Source organism: Prionailurus bengalensis, chromosome A2, assembly GCF_016509475.1.
Source record: "Prionailurus bengalensis isolate Pbe53 chromosome A2, Fcat_Pben_1.1_paternal_pri, whole genome shotgun sequence".
In the NCBI taxonomy this organism is placed as follows: Eukaryota; Metazoa; Chordata; class Mammalia; order Carnivora; family Felidae; genus Prionailurus; species Prionailurus bengalensis.
Window position 1 is genome coordinate 38,190,259 of NC_057348.1, and position 19,469 is coordinate 38,209,727.

At 41.5% G+C, this 19,469-nt stretch overlaps 1 protein-coding gene across 7 annotated transcripts in view; it reads right to left on the reverse strand.

The window, feature by feature from the left end:
• Window positions 1-262: 262 nt before the first annotated feature.
• FOXP1 (forkhead box P1) overlaps window positions 263-19,469 on the reverse strand; it is a 596,530-nt gene continuing 577,323 nt past the window's right edge. For 6 of the 7 annotated variants that reach the window (XM_043587930.1, XM_043587931.1, XM_043587926.1 and 3 more), the window contains 4 exons: window positions 18,543-18,664; window positions 16,795-16,864; window positions 12,259-12,425; window positions 263-6,627 (listed from right to left, as the gene is read on the reverse strand). In XM_043587930.1, the coding sequence (XP_043443865.1) occupies window positions 6,483-6,627; window positions 12,259-12,425; window positions 16,795-16,864; window positions 18,543-18,664 (504 nt within the window). In that variant the 3' untranslated portion in view covers window positions 263-6,482. Of the gene's footprint in view, window positions 6,628-12,258; window positions 12,426-16,794; window positions 16,865-17,995; window positions 18,166-18,542; window positions 18,665-19,469 lie in introns of all 7 variants that reach the window. The other variant, XM_043587932.1, reaches the window with a different exon arrangement.

The following is a 19,469-nucleotide window of genomic DNA, read 5'->3' on the forward strand; positions in this document are numbered from 1 at the left end:
ATACATACAGTATTAAGCATCGAATGTCATTTTGCAATCAGAGTGGAAATAAGACGACATAGGGTTTGTTTGTTTTTTAAATAAAATACTGTTTCAAAATAAATAAAAGTAGGTTATATCTAGAGTGATGGCTTTCTAATCCAAATATTGTCCCAGTTAAACCAGTGTTTTTGTAGGTAATTTAATTTCCCTCCAATGTGAATTCTGTCTTAAACCTTTCATCAATCAGTCAATGCCTTAAATGAAGGTTTTGAGACCCAACTTCACTTTAATAAAGAATACTTTTATTTGACTCTACTACAATGGAGATGAAAGACAAATCATGATTACTACCCTCTACGTAAATATGTAATATCAAAGAACGCAAAATCTAGTAAGTCAAGAATGACTAATTATACTTTGTTTTGGTCTTTTTGATTGGGGGGAGGGGAGTGGAGGACGGGGACATGGGGAGTTAGTATATTGTAGCTGTTTGTGTTGGTGTGAAATTAGTCTAAGACTCGAGGCTCTTAATATATAAAGGCCTCCATTTAAACGAACCAGTATTTTGGGTTTCCTGCCTCATTTCTCTGAGCAACAAGCCTTAAATGAATGAGCAAAAGAGCATGTTCCTGCTTCAGAAGAATTCCAGAAATACAACTAAAAAGGGACTGTGCATACAGCCTTCACTAACGCATGGTCATACTTGGTTTGGGTCCTTCAGCTTATTCAAATATGTGTACATATTTAATTTTACCAACTGCATATGCTGTAAGCAGTATTTATGTGTAAGCCTGGCATTTAAAGGAATTTCAATTAACCCTAATATTATATTCTTAGCAGCTAGATGAGAATTAAGGGTTCAAATGTTTTATTAATTATCAGACTAGAGGGCTTCTAGACTGTAGCATAACTGTTAATGAAAAGAGGACACTACTTTGCAACTTAATAGCAAAACCTATATTAAAAAAATTTTTTCCCCCTAAGACGGGCTTTTCAAAACAATGCTCGGAAAGCACGTTTACGTGTTCCTCACCGGCAGCCGGTGTTTGGCCGAACAGCAGCTTGGTTAATTTTCAAGTCCTCTTTTGGCTTGTGCTATGATCTGAATTACATCCAGAAGGGTTTTATGTTACTACGGTTTGGCCACTTCAAGTGCTGTTTTCAATATACCAATTTAATTTTTACTGAAAGATGATGCCCCTTCTCATCGATCCTTAGAATACACACGACATAATAATTTAAAAGACAAATAGCAGGTTTTTTGCTTTTTTGTTTTTATCAAGGTATGCGGTGACACAAATCTTGAAATCAAGATGGTATTTCTGGAATATTTAGTTCCTCGTGCTTCACTGTTTGCTGTAGTGGATGTGGTTATCTAGCATACTTTTGATAGAATATTTTTATAAAATCATTTGTTCTAATCTAAGCATTTATCATTATATGCAAAAAGATTTCTTGATGAGAATATTATAGACGGTGCATGTTTTTGACATTAGCATTTTATTTGGATGACTAATCTTGCAGATGTGAAATTTTAATGAATTATTCATGAAATTGCTTTCCTGTGAAATTTTAGTTTGCTCTTAATGCTAGTTATTAAACATTTTGTGGGTTTTTTTTTTTTCTGGATAAAATTTGATGAAGAAAAATAAGGGTGCACTTCCTCGGGAGAAAAGGTAGCTTCTATCGCTTTTGTTTTTTTTTCCAGTTTCTCTAAGTGGAAACTCGGGACTTTGAAACCCTGAGGATGAGAGCTTCAGCCCTCTGTGATGATGAAAGCTTTTAGTTAAGATTGATTTTAATTCTGTGTTGCAAGCAGCTGGTGATAAACCTAAGGCAGATGCCTAACATACAGTATCAGCAGGTCAGAAGGGGAAAGAAACTTAGGCTGTGGCGACTTTTTACTACCAGTGTGAACAAACAGCATTTTTATTGCATTTGAGAATGCTATAATGTCAGTCATGAGTACTGACTACACAACATTTTTTTTTTTTTTATTGTCTGTATCCACAGACACGGAATGATGGAATTACAGTTGATGTCAAGGAATGAGTTTCTTTTATGCCTTATCAAAACAAAACAAAACAGAAAAAAAAATTCTTGTTACTGGCAGCACATATCCACGAAGCACCGTGCTCATAGTCCGGACTAGACCATCTTCATCAAGGCTTCTGGGTAGCAGAGATCGTGGGAACTACACCGGCCCCATAAAATGCCTTTAGAATTTTAAGTCTCATTCTCAGGATAAAAAAGCGAAACCAACATTCAAAAACATCCAAAATATCAAGAGGGTATATATACCATTAACCAACAGGTACCCAAAAGATTCAAAATCCTTACAAGCATGTTCTTCTTTGTACCCTTGGAAACGGAGCTCAGTTGGAATGTGGAAAGGACAGGAGATATTTTTTTTAACTTTTTTTTTCCCCCACAATAAAATAGCTAGTGATTTACATCAATCAGATTTTGGGTTAAGAATCCAAGGTATTCTTTCCTAGGTCTGACGGAATGCTGGCTGTAATGTTAGCGCTGTCCGAGGGTGGCAAGGTTGGCGGTCACTCTTCGTGTACAGAAGCCTTGATATTTCATTTCACTGCTGGTTTTCAACGCGGGCAGCGTCACTTGTCTTACAAGGACAGACTCTAGGGACAAGTAGGATGGATTCTCATTCCTGACAGTGCATTTGCCTGATACAAGGGACTGTCTCCCTAATGTACGCTTTTCTTTGGAGGAAAAAAAAAAAAAAAGGAAAAGGAAAAGTAACAAATTGTCTTTACATCTTGGCACCTTGTAAAGTTTTTTTTTTTTATACAAAAAAGTTCAATAGCTTTGACAACTCCCCATTATTAATCACTACTTCACTGATAAACTTTGAAAGTGTGACCCTGGAATTTCATCATGCAAAATATTTACTGCAGCAGGAGAAAACATTTTTTTAAACAGCATTTTTTTTTCTCTTTTCAAATGTATGAACTTGTTTAAGATAGCCAGGAAGGCAGTGGTGGGATAAACACAAGGGATAGGAATGTATCAAAAAACAGGTTAACACACACGCGCACGCACACACACACGAATCTGTACAAAATGCTCTGATCAATGAGAACAGAAAAAAAAAAATCTGTCAACTATGTTACAATTTAAAAGGAAAAAAAAAAAGGTTAGGGAATTTCTCCCTCCCACATGTCAGGAAATGTCATCCAATATTCTTAAAGCAAGGATAACTAAATAAAATACATGTGCAGCAAATTCTGCAATTCCATTACATACAGTAGTTTTTTCCCAAAGCTATTTTTTTTTTTAGTATCGTTAATATAAAGCAGTTGCACAAAAAGCAAAGGTGTTTTGACAAACAGGTGTATGCATTTATTCCTTTTTAGGAACAATATCTAAAAAAAGAACCGCCCTCTGCCCTCCCCCAAAAAAGACAAAGATTCACACAAGACACATTGGAATATATGTACAACATAATAAACCCCATCCTAAAGAAGCGACTGGAATAACCCCCCCCCCCAAGGGATACAGAATCAGAATTGTAAAAATCATAGTGAAGTTTGCTTGCTGTAAAGCCTGAGAATTTTTTTTTCAATTGGTTCTTCTGCAGGGTTGGGAGACCTGCAAAGATATGTAAAATCTAATTTTTCTTTTTTTTTTTTTTTTTGCTACAGTCTTTAGACTAAGCATGCAAGACATACGACTAAGTGCAACTGAGTGAAATGTATTTTTTTTTTATTTTCATCATTCCCTAAAGGTTTGAACTGAGGTATGCGTACTAACAGTTTCTCATGCTGTTATCTTTACTCATGTCTAGCTACACATGCTGAGAATGAACTAATCTACCAGATTTTTATCCTCTTTTGAATACCAAACGAACCAGCAACCACTCAGTTTAGAAGCACAGGGCCCCCTTCCCATGACCCTGTCTGGCTACTGCCTGCACATCATGAAGCTGCCTGGAAAAGTTAAAAAAAAAAAAAAGTCTCGAGTGACCACAGACTGCCCTTTATACAGAAAGCACAGTGAAGCTTCAAAAGAAATGGCCAAAGAAGTTTTTGTACCAAGCTCATGAGTGGACGGGAGTGTTACTTTTTTTTTTTTCTTTCAATGGAAAATGCTGACCAAAGCCTAATTAGAAAAAAAGGAAGGAAAAAGGAAAACATTAAAAAAAAAAAAAACCAACAAAAAACCGGAAGATATATGCCAAGACAAAGCATAATACATGCAGTGATCCTAGCATGGTCCTTAAAACCAAAGTGGCATACCTCTTTCTGTAAAAAGAAAAACAAAAATGTATTCTAGAAATGTGCCTGTGATTTAGTTCCAATGTAGAAGTTTTTGTTTTCTTTACATTTTTTCTTAACTGTCTCCTTTACTGGTTACCCCTAATTTTCAGTGGCATCCATTCAGGTTTTTGAGATGGGACTCCCTTCCTTCTTTCGCTCCTGTAACACTGTGCCCCATTTTCACCTTCAGCAGCCCCATAATCTCTCTTTAGGAATTTTGGTCTCTGTCGAGGTACAGAACAAGAAAAAAAAAATAACAAAAATAACAACTTTGGTTCCATTACCTACTTGGTCTTCTAAATTTATTCTATGAAGAAGGAGCAGTTCTCTTTCTCAGGTTAGCAATAGCCTATAACTCATCAATTGCCTCTAAAATTCTTTCGCCTCCTTTGATCAACAATAAGAGGATATTTGGCTTCATCAGATAAAGCATAAAACAGAGAACATAATTTACCTTTGTGTAATATCTTTGGTAATTTTAGAAAAAAAGGTACAAAGAATATAAATTAAGCTCCAAAAGGCTCTCAAACTAAAACAAAAGCTACGGTCCTAGATAAATAAATGAGTGACAGGAAAGTGGGTGCAGAGTGGAAGCACTGAGGGGTTCCTAAGGACTGAGGTTGTACTGACCGATGGCCGTCACGTTCGGCATATGCCACGTTTCTTTCTCCAAACGCTCAGGGGCGCCATGCACCCCCGTCTCCTCGATGTCTTCTACTGTTAGTTTTGGATACTGGCTTGGTGGGATAATATTGCATAACAAACTCAACTGCAGTACCGAATTTGCACGTTTGAAATTAACACTTTAGCATTTGCTGAACTCAGTCCTCATTAACTTCCATCACAAATTCAATCTGAAATCTAATTTGCATTCAAACAGATTAATGCCACCAAGCAGGTCTGGACTGATGTTTAAATTCAGCGCCGCCAACCACTTTTCAGCAGAGTTGCTCAGGGAAGCCAGCTTTTTGGCCATTTTGCAAACAAAGCAACCCAGGCTGGTTTTAACATCAGAGAGCTTGTGGCCCATGGCAACTTGGTTACCCGAGGGAGAGCCTTCCACAGCCACACTGTCCGTCTAGCAGGAGAATCTGGGGGGGTGGGGGGGGGGGTAGTGCTGCCTATGTGTCCTTGTGCTCGCAGAATGCTGTGGCATTTACTGACAATGATGGTAGCTGCAAAAAACAAAACAAAAAAGAAACTGAAACCACCCCCTTCCCACCTCCAATACTGCTTCGTGGAATGAATCTGCATTGTTCCTAGGGTGTCTCTCTCTCTCTTTTTTTTTTCTGTCATTCATTCTCTTTCTGGCAGGACTTCAGGTCTGTGTGAGAGGACCTTCATGTGTAGAGAGTGCAGCATTTGGGACCTTTTTTGAAAAAGACCAAAACGGAATGTTTTCTGACTTTAGAGAAAACGTGGTGATGTCTGAAGGAAAATGGAATGAGTGACAGAAAACTACAAACGAGAAATGACATTCAGCTTTGTATAATAAAAACACCTATTAACATTCATCACAAGGTACAGAAAACTTTAAGCCTCCAGGAGGCCGTGGGCCCAAATGGAGGCCTGAGGTCAGAACTTAAAATGGTATAGTAGAAGCAAAAAAAAAAAAAAAAAAAAAAAAAAAAAAAGCAATACATTAAAAAGTTTGGGATAATTACTTTTTTAACCCCCTCCCCCCAATACACACACAAAGGCCTTCCCCATCCCAACTGGAAGCAAAACAAAAACGAAAAAAAAAAAAAAGGAGTAAAGGCAGTGATAATCAACATGCAGTACTGTGCAAATAGGTCGTCCATTGGAATCCTTAAATTCTGGGCAGAGGCTTGGTCTGCAGCTTAGACGCACATGCTCAGTTGGGTGTCCTCAGTGTCCCACGTCGGCAGGACGGCAGTTCAAAGTCTGCTGCTAAAAGTGAATCAGTTTAGCAAATTTACAACACTGATGTTGACTGTTAGGAGAGGAAAATCCCAAGTACCAAACAAGTCCATCCAATGCACAGAGTACAAATTCCTTTTTTCAACAAAAAGTAGAAAAATCAAAAATACTCCCAAATGGGATTCTTGATGGCACTCAGAGTTAACACGTTTCAGAGTTGTCCGAATGGAGTGAAAATCCTCCAGACTGTACAACAAATGGAGAACAATTTCACTGCTGACTTTTGACGTGTTTTTCCCCCCCAATCTTCGTTCTTGGGGTTGGCCTGCCCAGAGACGCTCACTCCATGTCCTCATTTACGGGTTCGTCTTCGTAATCTCGGTCGTGGTCAAAATCTGGACTGTGGTTGGCTGTTGTCACTAAGGATAGAGGCCCTTCAGCTTCCTCTGGATCGAGGGGCTCTTCTTTGACGTGCACAGGATGCCTGGAAGGAAGGAAAACAGGTTCACTTCACGGAAGGCCCTTCCCGACCACGGCAAGTTGGGGGTGGGGGCGGCAAAAGCCTCCCTAGATGGAGGACTGGGTGGTGGCTATTTAAATTCAAACGAATGAAAACTTCCTGCCATTTAAAATTGCGTTTCTCAGTGCTACATTCCAAGTGCTCAAGGGCCCCGTGTGCCCCGTGGCTACCATACTGGATGGCAGAGAGAGAAAAATTTCCATCACGGCAGAAGGTTCCTGTGGGGCAGTGCTGTTCTAGAACAGTCCCTGGCCAGAGCAGCCTCTCCCGCAGGGGTGCGTTTCACACTTTAAAGCGCGCACTCAGATCACCTTGCGCTCCTGTTAAAGTGCCGCGTGTGTCTCAGCAGGGGTGGCATGGGGCCTGAGACTCTGCATGTCTGACAAGCTCCCGCGCCATGCTGCTGGTCCGAGGAGGACCGTACTCTGAGTACCAGATAACAGGCCCCGCAGGGCCATCCTGGGTGGAAGAATACAAATCTTGGAAGAATTACGTGAAATAAGAATCTGCACTACAATGGTGTTTTGTGGGGACCACAGAGTGCGGGAGGCTGGGCTAATCATGGCTTGCTGTGTGTTCTGCTTTGCTAGTTAACATGCAGAACCTGTGAAAGAAGTCTCCAGAGACCGACCCCAAGCGAGGTTCTATCATTAATCAACTTCAAGCAAACACAGCAAAGAGACACCATGATACATGCTTGAAACTCCAAATTAATGCATATTTTTACAAACTGTCAATAAGGCGAGAAAAGCCCTGCCAGGAAACACAAACGGAGAGGAAAAGGCTCGCCCAACACAACAATATGATAAGAAAGCAGAGCCCCAATCAGAATAATAACGCTGTCAGCTGTAAACAAGGCAAAACAAGAGGCCCGGCTGGTAGCGGCCACCGGGACGCCGTAGCCTGTGACGAGATCTGCCAACTTTCTCATTATGGACCCGCACAGGGTTCACCTGAAGGGGACTGCGGGGGATCACGCGAAACCATGGGGATAACAATTGAGAAATGTTGTTCGTAAATCATATTTACAACAGATCCTTTGCAAATACAAATTACTTTCTGTTGCAAGCCTTTTGATATGTAAAAGAACCATTCAAGTTAAAATGGTCCCATCGCTGGGACAAGCTGCAGAAGGGAGGATTTTTTAATTGACATTATCAAGTATTAGTAATAAGAGGGGGTACTGGGGATGGCCGACTTCCTAAATAATTGATGTACGCAAACCCCAAAGGCCACTCGAACCATTTAAAAACAAACAGGAGTGCTTTGGACTGCCCTTGATGATGTGAACCTTCAGAAAACCAATTGACTCTAAAATTAGCACAGCCTAGAGAGGGTCTGGGGGTAGATGTCAGGGTAAATAGCTTTTAAAAAAATGGTGCCCATGTTCTTCAAAATGATTTGTAAAACGAAATTTATCGAAGTTGTAATACAGCCCATTTGACGGGTCGTGCTCCGTCTTGTTTTAGTTTCTTTAATGGTCCTACTTATTTGTGTTTGTACAGTAAGGCCGAGGAATGGCTGTGTAATTGAAGAGCCCCCGTAAAAAGTGAAGATGGGGTTCACGGATCAGTAGGAACTTCAATAAGGAAATGGCAGAGCACTGAAACCTCCCAGGATACCTTTGAAGCCAGCCCTCGGAGGAAACCCTCTATTCTTTTGGGAAGAATTAGGTGCCCTGTCGATGACTCCTTTAGAAAACAATCACCCAAAATCCCAAATTAAGGTACGTTTTTTGTTTTTGCCTATTCTCTCCCATGGGGGTAATATTTTTACATACTGCATACATAATGGAAATAAGATTATTTTGCTAGCTTTTTCAGTTGTAATTTTTATGGCTGTATGAGACCCCTTGTGCGGACCCATCAGTCCCTTAATACTGGGCGTTTTGTGACGGTCTTTTTTTTTTCTCCTTTCTTTTGCTCTTTGAATAATAGAGTAACCACTTTTATCCATTAATCTTCCTATTTCTGCTGATTTACCTCCTCAGGATAAATTTCTAAGAATGAAATTCTGGGAGCAAAGGCCAAAAACATCTTTATGGTTCTTATGATTTATTATAGTATTAATTTCCAAAGGGGCTGTATCAATTTAGATTCAACTTCATCAGCTCCAAGCATGACTTTTATTTTTATTTAAAGAAAAAACAATTTTTTGTTAATGTTTGTTTATTTTTGAGAAAAAGAGCGTGAGCGTGGGAGGCCCAGAGAGAGAGGGAGACACAGAATCCGAAGCAGGCTCCAGGCTCTAGGCTCCCAGCGGTCAGCAAAGAGCCCTTTGCGGGGCTTTAACCCACAAACTGCGAAGATCATGACCTGAGCTGAAGTCGGATGTTCAACCGACTGGGCCACCCAGACGCCCCCCCCAAGCGTTACTTTAAAGTATTTTGTTGCTTAGCAGGTGTAAGGTAAGTGCAGGTTACTTTAAATTGCGCTTCCTGGATCACTGACAACGGTGAACGTTTCTTCATATTTCAGTATCATATTTTCACTATTCAATAGCAGTGTTACTTCACAAATTACCCCCTCTTCTCCACTGATTCACGTTTGGCAAGAAATGTATCTGGGTGTTACCAAGTCCCGTAGTGAAGCTCACTGTAGTATCCTGGATCATCGTTTTCTCACTTTTCCTTCTTTTATGCTTAATTATTCATCTATTCAGGTTTATAAACCTGAATTTGAGTTTGGGAGGGGGTGGGAAGACTGAGAAATAGAATATTCTTGAGGAAGTTCTTGCTTTGTAATTTTTGACTCTGACGACTGTTTCGCTAGGCACAGACAAAAACAAACCAGATACAGTGTAAGTCTCCCCAAACACAGGTCACGTTAGAGAATATTTTGTTTTCCCCTGAAAAACTGCAGCTGAAGTCAAGTATGATTATTGACCAACCCCAAGACACAGGTTAAGACCCTCTCGTGCACGCTGGCTTGCCCCAGTGCCTAATGCGGAGCCCGTCCCCGACAAATGCTAGCTCACTGACGAGATCTGTGTGACAGCCTTGACAACACAACTGAGTTAGATATTAAGGCTCCTTAAAGCTCAGAGAAATGCAATCCAGCCTCACAACATTTCTTCGTACCAGCAGATTCCCCCTGAGTGTGGCAAATGCAGTCACACGGGCATATGGTGCTTCAGAGAATCCAAGAGAATGGATTTCCAAGCAAGATACATTTCAGGTGAGATGCAAACTATTTAAGAGACTATTCTTCACATACAAGGGCGTGTCTCCTGGAAATCGGAACTGCACGGATGCGCCATCTTGCATGTCACCCCGCTGCCCCACCTTTCTCTCCATCTCCTACTTGCCAAACAGTTCCCGATGGAAAACTGTGTGCAAAACCACACACTTCCCTTCTTACATCTGAGTAATTCCTTTGTTTAGCCACTCTGGGAACATGAGAGTTTTTAACTAAAGCTGACTGGTGTTTAGAGGCATTGTGTTCTGAGGGGGTGTGCACAGCATGGAGTATTTTGCTTTGTAGCTCCGTTAGTTCCTATCGGGATAAAAGTATAATGCCCCAAAGCCATAATTATGGGAGTACTTTCTAGTGTTTCAAAGGGGAAACAAAATGGGGTAGTAGTGGAGTGTCACGGGAAGGGTAAGAACGGGGAGCTCGGTTTCAACACTAGATCGAAGCTTGGGCTGCCGGTCCTAACAAGGTTCTTTAAGCCACGCTATAAAGTTTACAGCTTGATTTATTCCAACAGACTAGAACAGTTAAGAAACCATTTGCATCATAGCCGGGTAATGCATACTGCACAAGAAGGAAAACTGTGTCATTACAGAAGTCGCTTAATGGAAACAGAGGGTCAAAAAGAGTAACATTCTGTGACACTGGGAGCGGGCACAAGGGCGATGCTGTTAACACACAATTATATTTAGCAAACAGCGCAAACTGGGGAGATGTGAGCAACGGCGTGCGTCATGACATCTGTACACAGGGTTTCCTTAAACACAGCAGAAAACAACGGAAACCTTCATTTCGTTAAAAATTAAGCCGCTTGTGATAGATGGTTTCTGGTAATGCTGGGGTTCATTCAAAGTTAGGAACTTTGGAGGGGCTTTATCTCGTACAGTAAAATTAGCATCATTCTCCACTGTTGCCCAAGGCTCTGATCCAAATATCTTTCTCTCTTCAGTAATCCTTTGCACTACGTAACAGGAATGTATATCCACCAGCCCTTTGGAGTGCAGATAGATTGTGAGGAATAGTCTCTCTTCCAACCAGTCACTTCGGATATATTTGCTTTAATGAGTATTGCTTGAAGCGGCTTCTATACCAATTTATGTTTGCTCTGAACTTCCTTAATATCTGAGTAAACACTCCTGTCAGGACAATGATTTAAAAACGAACACGAGTGTGATAACAATAAAGTCAGGAGCACCAGATTGCTTTAGAAGAGGTGATGTGTGGCAGAATCAGTGTGAAAGACAAACGCATTCTTGAAGTGTTGTGTACTAAATGTGAAGAGATGGTTCCTGTAAATTAAAAACAATTATTTCCATCTTTCAAGATCCTTTTCAAAGCTCTTCGGGCAGGACATTCAAATGCTAAATAATCAATTTTCAGATTCCCCTCGAACCTACCCATTTCCCTGGCAGACAGCCTTTTTTCTTTTTCTTTTTTTTTTTTTTCCTGCTGTCATTAGATGCCAATTCATTCTGTTGCTAATCGCTCCAGGTCATACTATCACTCAAATTACCTTAAAATAAGATGTCGGTCAAGGAATTCACAAACAGGGTGTAGACAAGGGGCCGATTCCAGGAGCTGGCAGTCCTGGAAAGGCTGGATTGGTTTGTCCCTTTAAAGGGGGCAACGGTTTAGCAGATGTTTGGTAAGAGATAGAGATGGCCACTCCCTGGCATCCCCCGCAAATCCAATCACTTGGAAAAACGTGGTGTCTCTTCTCTTTGCAGCCTTCCCGAGCGGAGAGGGAGCTCTTCCTCCTCGGGAGGCATCGGAGCCTCTCGGGAGGTCTGCCCAGTCCCTGTGCTGTTCACATTCAGCATGGACAACCATCGCCCATCACTTCATTCAGTTATACGGTGCTCATTATACTGCCGTCTGCTGCTATAATGCTCCTATTAATTTTCCTTTTGATATTTTAAAGCAATCTATAAATCAGGCCGCCTTTCATTTGTGCCATCGTTAATGCTTGGTCATCACGCTTGAGCGTGGTGTTTGCGGTCCGGACTATCACAACCAAGTAAACAAGCACTCTTTCTCCCCCTGCCAGGTTCCGCACACCGGCAAGTTGAACAAACTCACAGAGACGCATACCGATTTTAGGAGGAAAAGGTAATGTGGCTTAAATAATGGCCTGAGATGCCAAGCAGAGGGAAAAAAAAAGCAAATGAGTCACCCATTTTATTGCCGTGTGCACTTGTAGGGCTGCATGAAGCTGATTGCTTTTATGGGAACGTTAGTATAAATGGTCCTTTTATGTGCTAACCGAGCTAAACATTTCCAGAAGCACCAACTTCTACCTAGGTTCTAGGAAAGCAGAAATTACAGAAAGGGTCTAAAAAGCAGCTCGAGAAGAGTTCGTGTGCACATCGCATGCAGAGACCTTCTGGGCGTGGACAGTACTCACACAGCTTGCATAGGGGATCTGCCCGGACTGCTGTCACTCTCGTTGCTGTTGGTATGCTCCATTGCCCCGTTCAGCTCTTCCCGTATGGCGCTGGCTAAGTTGCCCAGAGTGGGATTTCCCATGGAAGCGGTAGTGTATAGAGGTATACTATTCTCAGCCATCGAAGCCTGTTAGCAACCGAGAGAAAATGTATGAGGACGCAGAATATGCACAGACAGGGAAGCTGTTAATTAGGGGCGTATTCAAGGATCTTCCGGGTACGTTCACCGTGTGGCCGGCAAATGCAAGTTTCGAACAGGTGTAAAAGGATTCTGCTTTAACATTAAGACTTGTGACACATGTCCCAAGCTTGGTTTCCAAGAGCTAGCTGGGACCAAACTGCTCAAGGGGAGGGAAGGCTCAATTTAGCCCTGCTGGGTAGAGTCACACGGTTTAGACAAGGCTATCTAAAATGAGCTTTCTGTCTGATGCCTTCCTTCAAGAGGGACTGAATATTTCCAGATCACAGGGAAATATAATGGAATTTTCATTTCTTTATCCACTTTGATGACTCCAGTATTGGATATTAAAGATTTGATCCAATTATTCTGGCCGCACAGCTCAAACTTATGAGAACTTCCATAAACATTTACCTCTTAGATCCTAGAGAAAAGGAAGAGATTATAGAATTGGAATCAATTTTTATCCCTCCCGCCCGCATCATTTCTGTTTTAATAATTTTTGAATCTGTTTAGTGTAGTTTGCGTGGTGTTACCTTCGACCAGTTATCTCAGTGTTTCAGACTCAGACCGGTCACCTGGAATTTTAGGACTAAAGAAAAAAAGATACCTGTCACTCCAAATGAGTGTCAGCCAAAAAAAAAAAAAAAAAAAAAGTGTGGAATTGGAGAAAATAAGAAATCCCGAAGTCTGGTGGGGGGGATGCTGTTCACTTGCTATCCTCCTGCATTTGAGAAAAATGACCACCCAGTCTAAAATGCAGCCAACAGTTACAGACGACCCTGGACTGAAGTATGCATATTGTTTCCTTGGGTAGCGATTATGACCCAGTAACTTTTCATTTTATTAAAGAGGGCAGACTTTCAAAAACTGGCAGTGTAATTAGACCAAGATTGATCAAAACTGCCCTCTTACAGACTACAGTATGCCTGGTTTTCCATCCTAATGAGGAAAAAGTACAATCACAAGACAATCTGGCACGGTGACTTCAATTGGCCAGTGATACAAGAGGCCAAAGTATTCTAGAAATCCTGGCTCTAGAGAGAGAGAGAGCGAGCCAAAAATGAAGACAGAACGGGTGCAGAGCTGGGCTGCAGGGAATGTGCCTATTATGACAATTGCAGCCTCCCTAACTGTACAAACTGCAAAGCCAAGAATGCCTTCTTAGATACAAGCCCCCGTGATGGGTCTTCACTTACTAGGGCGCTATTTCAAAGCCAAGCCCTCTTGCTGCAAGCTCACAGATTTCCCTTCTCTCCACTTCTGTATTTACCTAACTGCCTTCTTTTAAAAAGTGGGGGGGGGGGGAATCCTGTTTTTATTTCCAAATGTGGTGAACTTATTTTGATTAACAGCGAATCTGAACATTCTCTGCTCTCCTACAGTTTGTTAAATAATTTGCATCAAGTCCTTTTTTCAACAGATCTCTGGTAATGGCAACAAAGCATTTTTTTTTTTGGCAGAGCAAAAATCAACAACAGTTGCCAGGTTGTTTTTTTTTTTTTTTCTTTCAAACTGCAGCTGGACAAGCATCTTAACTGCCTTTATTTGAGACAACGCAATGGTCATGCCTCTCTTAATCATGGAAGTTCCGCAGGAACCATCAGCTCTCACAAGAGCATTTCACTATTACACAGTCAGAACCTGGTGCAACAGCTTCTCAAGTCAAAAACTGAGAGGTAAAGGCAAAACTGCAATGTTTGTAAGAATGTGTTCTGTGGGAGAAGCTGGTCACCCTACGGACAGAGCAACCTTCTTAAGATGATCTGTTCTCCTTGGCTCTCAAAGTGTTCTAGGTGAAGGTCATTAAAATGTTGGGCTGGGGCCCAACAGCCACAGCAGTGAAAGGCATCCAAAAGGCAGGCACTTGTATTGATCCCTTGGTGGTGAGACAAAAAAGATGTAAGTGAAGAAAACCAGCATTAATAACCTTTATGATAATGATCAAGTGGGCAGCAAAGAGAAGCTGGTGCCTGATATGCAGAGCTTCTTGTACATTCTTTGTGGACTGAGTGATCAAACCCCCCCCCCCCAAGTTAGAAACATTTTCTACCAACTGCTTATGTGTTACAAAGTGGTTGTTTTTTGTAGCTGATGCCTCAGTGGAAGCAGGTGGGTTACAATTTTTATAATGGACTTAATCATATAATGGTCCTGTGTACGGTATGTGGTTTCATATCAAACACCTCTGCCAAAAAAAACACACACACACACAAAACAGAACTCAGGTGCTCAAGTAATGGGGCAGAAGTCTGTAGGTACCACTGCTCCTGGAACATGAACCATGCTAAGATCCTCGGGGGAAAGGCAGTCTATAAATAAGAAGCTTTACGGTTACCCTTAGTTACTTCACTTTTTCAGAGCATAATGCAATCTGTCTCACGTCCAATGTTTTATTTCTGTAGTGGATTCTGCTGTCCTATTTTATATATTGTATATCATGCATTATGTTGCTCTAGTAATCTTTTTAAGATGTTGTTCCACTATTATTTTTACTTGTCTTGAAAAATGTAAATGGGCAATCATGGGCAGGAAAGGCTGCTGGTAGAATCCTGATTCAATGTGCCCAGCAGAAAGTGACCTGAGACTGTCTACTGACCATGGATCCAAACTCCTAGAGCAGAGGAAAAAAAGATCCATTCGGCAAATCGTGAATTTTTATCAATGTATTCACCTCACCTCCTTATGCAAACAAAGTGTGCTTGGAAAAGTGCAGGACAGTTTGAGGCTACTGCTGGAAGTAGAGAAAGGGTAGAGAGGATGCCAAAAACCAATGTTTTGGAGATGAAACGTGAACAGGTCTGTCATGATAAGGCATACTAATTCAAATTACTCACATAGTTAAGAGAATCCAGAGGATCACTGCGTTTTTTTTTTTCTTTCCTTTCCGCCTCATGAATGTAAAATGTGCTTGTAATCTTAATACTCTCCCAGATAGAGCAGCCTTTAAATTCACACTTCACAAGGCTCCAGGGAAAATAAGTTCCTAATGAATGGTATTTACAGTGGCGGCATCTAAGCGTGCGCTCATTTGCTTTTCTAAAGTTACTGTGTAAACTACAAGTAATTAACAGAAACTCAGAAAGTAGTTCCTCCTAGTAAAGTTGGTTCGGGCTAAAAATAAATAAATATAATTACTGAAAAGCTAAGTTCAGTGAATTTGCCCCTGAAAGGAAACCGCGTTAATGGTGTATCATTTAATGTCGGGAGCTGTGAGCCTGTCCTGATTACGGAGGTTGCAGGTTAGGAGCTCAGTAAACATCTGTGCAGGGAGTAGTGACAACGGGGTGTCTGTCCTGGTCTCCTCTGCACTGCACTCTGTTCGTGTAACGTCAAGTATCTCAACAATTTTTCATTCTCTCCCCTTCTCCCTCAAGGAGCCTTTTTCACACTCTCGTTCTCAGCAAATGGTTGCATCTGTGTAATACAGCCTTCTGGAGGGGCACGACACATCGGGGTGATAAAGCCCCACTGGATTATATATGTCCAATCTATCTAGAGAAAATGTCTTGAAAGTTAGCAAGGCTCCCTTGGCGCGTCTTCTAGAATAGTCGAGGGAGGGTCAAACTCAACCTGGACCACTGAGAAACGCCACAGATAGAAGGCTGGGCAGCCTTGGTTACTCGTATCTGGGGGGGTGGGGGGGGTAAGCTCATTCCTGCCCAACGCCGGTGTCTTCATCCCCCGGTAATGCTGGTTATGTAATGAGTGCTTGGTTTGTCAGTAGGAAACAAACATTCCGTGTGCTTATTATGTAATGTTGAGCAATCTGCTGGAAACGTAAAGAGTTTTCCCCAACACCTCTCTAGTTCAAACAGAAACCGTGTACTTGTACCAAGTGAACCAAACCTGGATCTCTTCCCCTGCCCCCGCGATGGACTAAAGATGCGGAAATAGACTTGAGAAGAAGAAATAAAAAGCTCTGCTTTCTCTTTAAACCCGTGAACAATAGAAGGTCATGTGATCCAGTGGCCTATCATCCAGCACATTAATAGCTGTGCTAGAGTAATTACACTTGTGGTATTTTTGCCTCAAGTGAAATTCTGAAATAAGAGGATGGAAATTATGATACTGCTGATAAATATTAATAAGTGAACTTTTAATTTTTTTGCCACAATATTCAAAATGCTAAGCATCCTGCTAATGCTGAAACAGCCCAATGTGTTTGCCTCCAGGGAGTACGATGCTTTGTGCACTTAAGAAAAAAGTTTAACGGAATTAAAATTTAATATCTAATTAGAGCGAGGCTAATATATTTTGAAATGAGTGGGGGAGACACGGGCCTCTGCCGCATATTCGGGACGACCATTAATCTTACCTGTAAAGCTGCATTGAGAGGTGTGCAGTAGGCGTGGCTGCTTTGCATGTTTTTAATAAGGGAAGGGTTACTGCATAAGAAAAAGATAAAAACTCAAAGTTAAACGCAATCCTCCCCTGAGTTCCTAGCTAAGTTTGATCTTACGCTTGCTGGTATCCTGATTTCTAAATCAGAAATTTCCCCCCTTAACAAAACCCAAGAAAAGGTAGGTCTTGTCCCCAGCCCCCTGGCTTTAGTATGGGGCCGGTGTATGTGAACACCTCTGGGTAGGACCTTGCGCTTCCGGGAACCTGGGTGCATGATTCTGGTTGAAGTTAGACCAGCCCCTCCGCTGGTGAATTTTTTTCTCACCAAATATGGACGGTTCTCTACCAAGTTTTAGTAGCTGCCATGAGTGCCAAAGAAAGGCAGAAGCTCTGGGGCGTCGGGCTAGGGGAGGCCAGTGAGATGGGAGTCAGGGAGAAGAATCTTGACTCTTAATCCTCTCTGTGACTTGAACTCCAGATCGACCACAGGAGGAAGGGCATGATCTCCCTCCCAGGCACATTTAGTGCTAAACGAAGATGGACAGCAGGACAGGGAAGGATTGTTCCTAAGTAAGGACGAAGGCTGGGACGAAATCTTTCTTGATAGGTCACGCCGTGTCGTCCTTTCATCAAAGGAAGACAAGAGGCCATTGGAAAAAAATCTCTAGCTGAGTATCAGGACACGCTGAAGGGAAAGTGTGGCTTCCAGTAGGAAGTCACCCAGATTTATGACTGGCCTTTAAAGGAAGTGTATTTGCTGTTATTGATTTCTAATGATTCATTTCACTTCAGTTACATTATTACACTGAATGAGCAAGTAACAAGAAATTTACCCGGTTAAAGACATATTTGAACTCTAAATAAAAGCTGCCTTTTTTTACTTGGAAGAATGACTTTCACGCCACAGTATTTGGGTTTAAAGGGTCCCCGTAAGCTGCTGAATCAAAATACAACCAATATCTGTTTGCATTAAAGACGTCAAAAAGCATTATTCAAGGCACTGGTGTTGCAAAGAGAAACAAGAGAAATACATGTACAAATCACACAATTTAGTTCCATTGCAGAAAGCCGTGGCACCGCTACTTGGTGAAATGCAAAACTACATGGGATGAGTCAACCATGCAAAGCCAAAGCAACAGCAGAAAAAAAAAACAAAAGCAAGTAAAGGCTCTTACTGTGCGACAAGCTCGTCAAAGTTTTCATCGGGGCAGTATTTGCGAGGACGGCCTCGTTGAATATGGCGGCCACGTTTAAACTCTTCATCATCAACTGTCCAAAAGGACCCAAACTCATCCTCTACTCTGATAAAGCACTTATGCAGTGAGAGGTTGGTGCGAATGGCACCCTGGGATAGGAGCAGCAGCAAAGGAGATGAAGTGGCAACAAAAGGAGACGGGGTTGGGGGGGCAGAACAGACATCCAATACAGGGAACAGGAAAAAGAAAATAAAATGCAATAAGCATAAGCCAATGGTTTGTGAGGGTTAATATGCATTGCCACCTAAAAGCTACTAGCGTGTGATGTAACAAAGACCGGCAAGCAGGGCGGGGGGACTGGTGGGTATACAAAACAGGAGGGATGAAATGCTTTTTTGCTTCCCTTAATTGAGACAACGTGGAACCAGTTCTTTGGTCTAACACCATCTAGCAGCCAAAAGCCTCTACTTTGCACTTGTTAGCACAATCCGAGCTAGGCTAAGAAGTTCAAACATGGTGGACGTACCCACTGATCTTTTGTGGCCTTCGTTTTTGGAATTCTACTTCATCCACTGTCCATACTGCCCCTTTAACGTTTTCTACTCGCACAAAACACTTGTGAAGACTAAGATTATGACGCACTGCATTCTGCAGCAAGTATAAAAGAGAGAACATTTACATTTTCTATAAGAAAAGACTCCAAAAACAGCAGTACATTCAGCCTCACAGTCCGCATTTGTAAAACCGTCCCCAAGACCTGTAGCTACCACCCCCGTGGACGACCTTCTTGTGGTGAAGGATGCCTTTTCCAAAAGGAGAAATAAAAAAAAAAAAAAAACAACAACAAAAAAACACCAAAATTACCACTTAATTATACTTTGGCATTTAAATTTAGTCTCTGGTAGTAGTGAACCAGAAGAAATAGTTAATATGCATATCAGCCCAAAATAGGTTTCACAGTAAAAATCTGAAAATATTGTTAATGTCACTTCAAAATAAACATGTAAAAGCATAAAACTGTCCCCTTTAAGCCCACTTCTCTCCCGTAAAAAACGGTATTGGAAAAAAAAAATCGTGCAAGGTGATAATATTGTTGAATACGTTTCGTCCTGGTTCTTTTTTGTTCTTCAATATTTTGGCTTTAGTACCTTCTGTGGGTTTCGTCAGATTTATCTCAATTGGATTTTGCCATTGAGAGCACTGCCTCATGGGGGTGACAGGATAAGGGAATGACATGAGCCCCAATGCATCAGTATCCATCATCAGACTATGTCTTACCTTCCGGAATATATACAAACTTGGCTCTTGCTAGGGGCAATTATCTTAATTAACAGAAAACGCCAGAGGAAGACTTGAGTCAAACTCTCAATGGCAAAAAGAGAATACTGCTGAAGCTGATGGTTCCTAAAGATACATATTTCTATATTCCCCCCACCGTGTTTCTTTCTTAAGG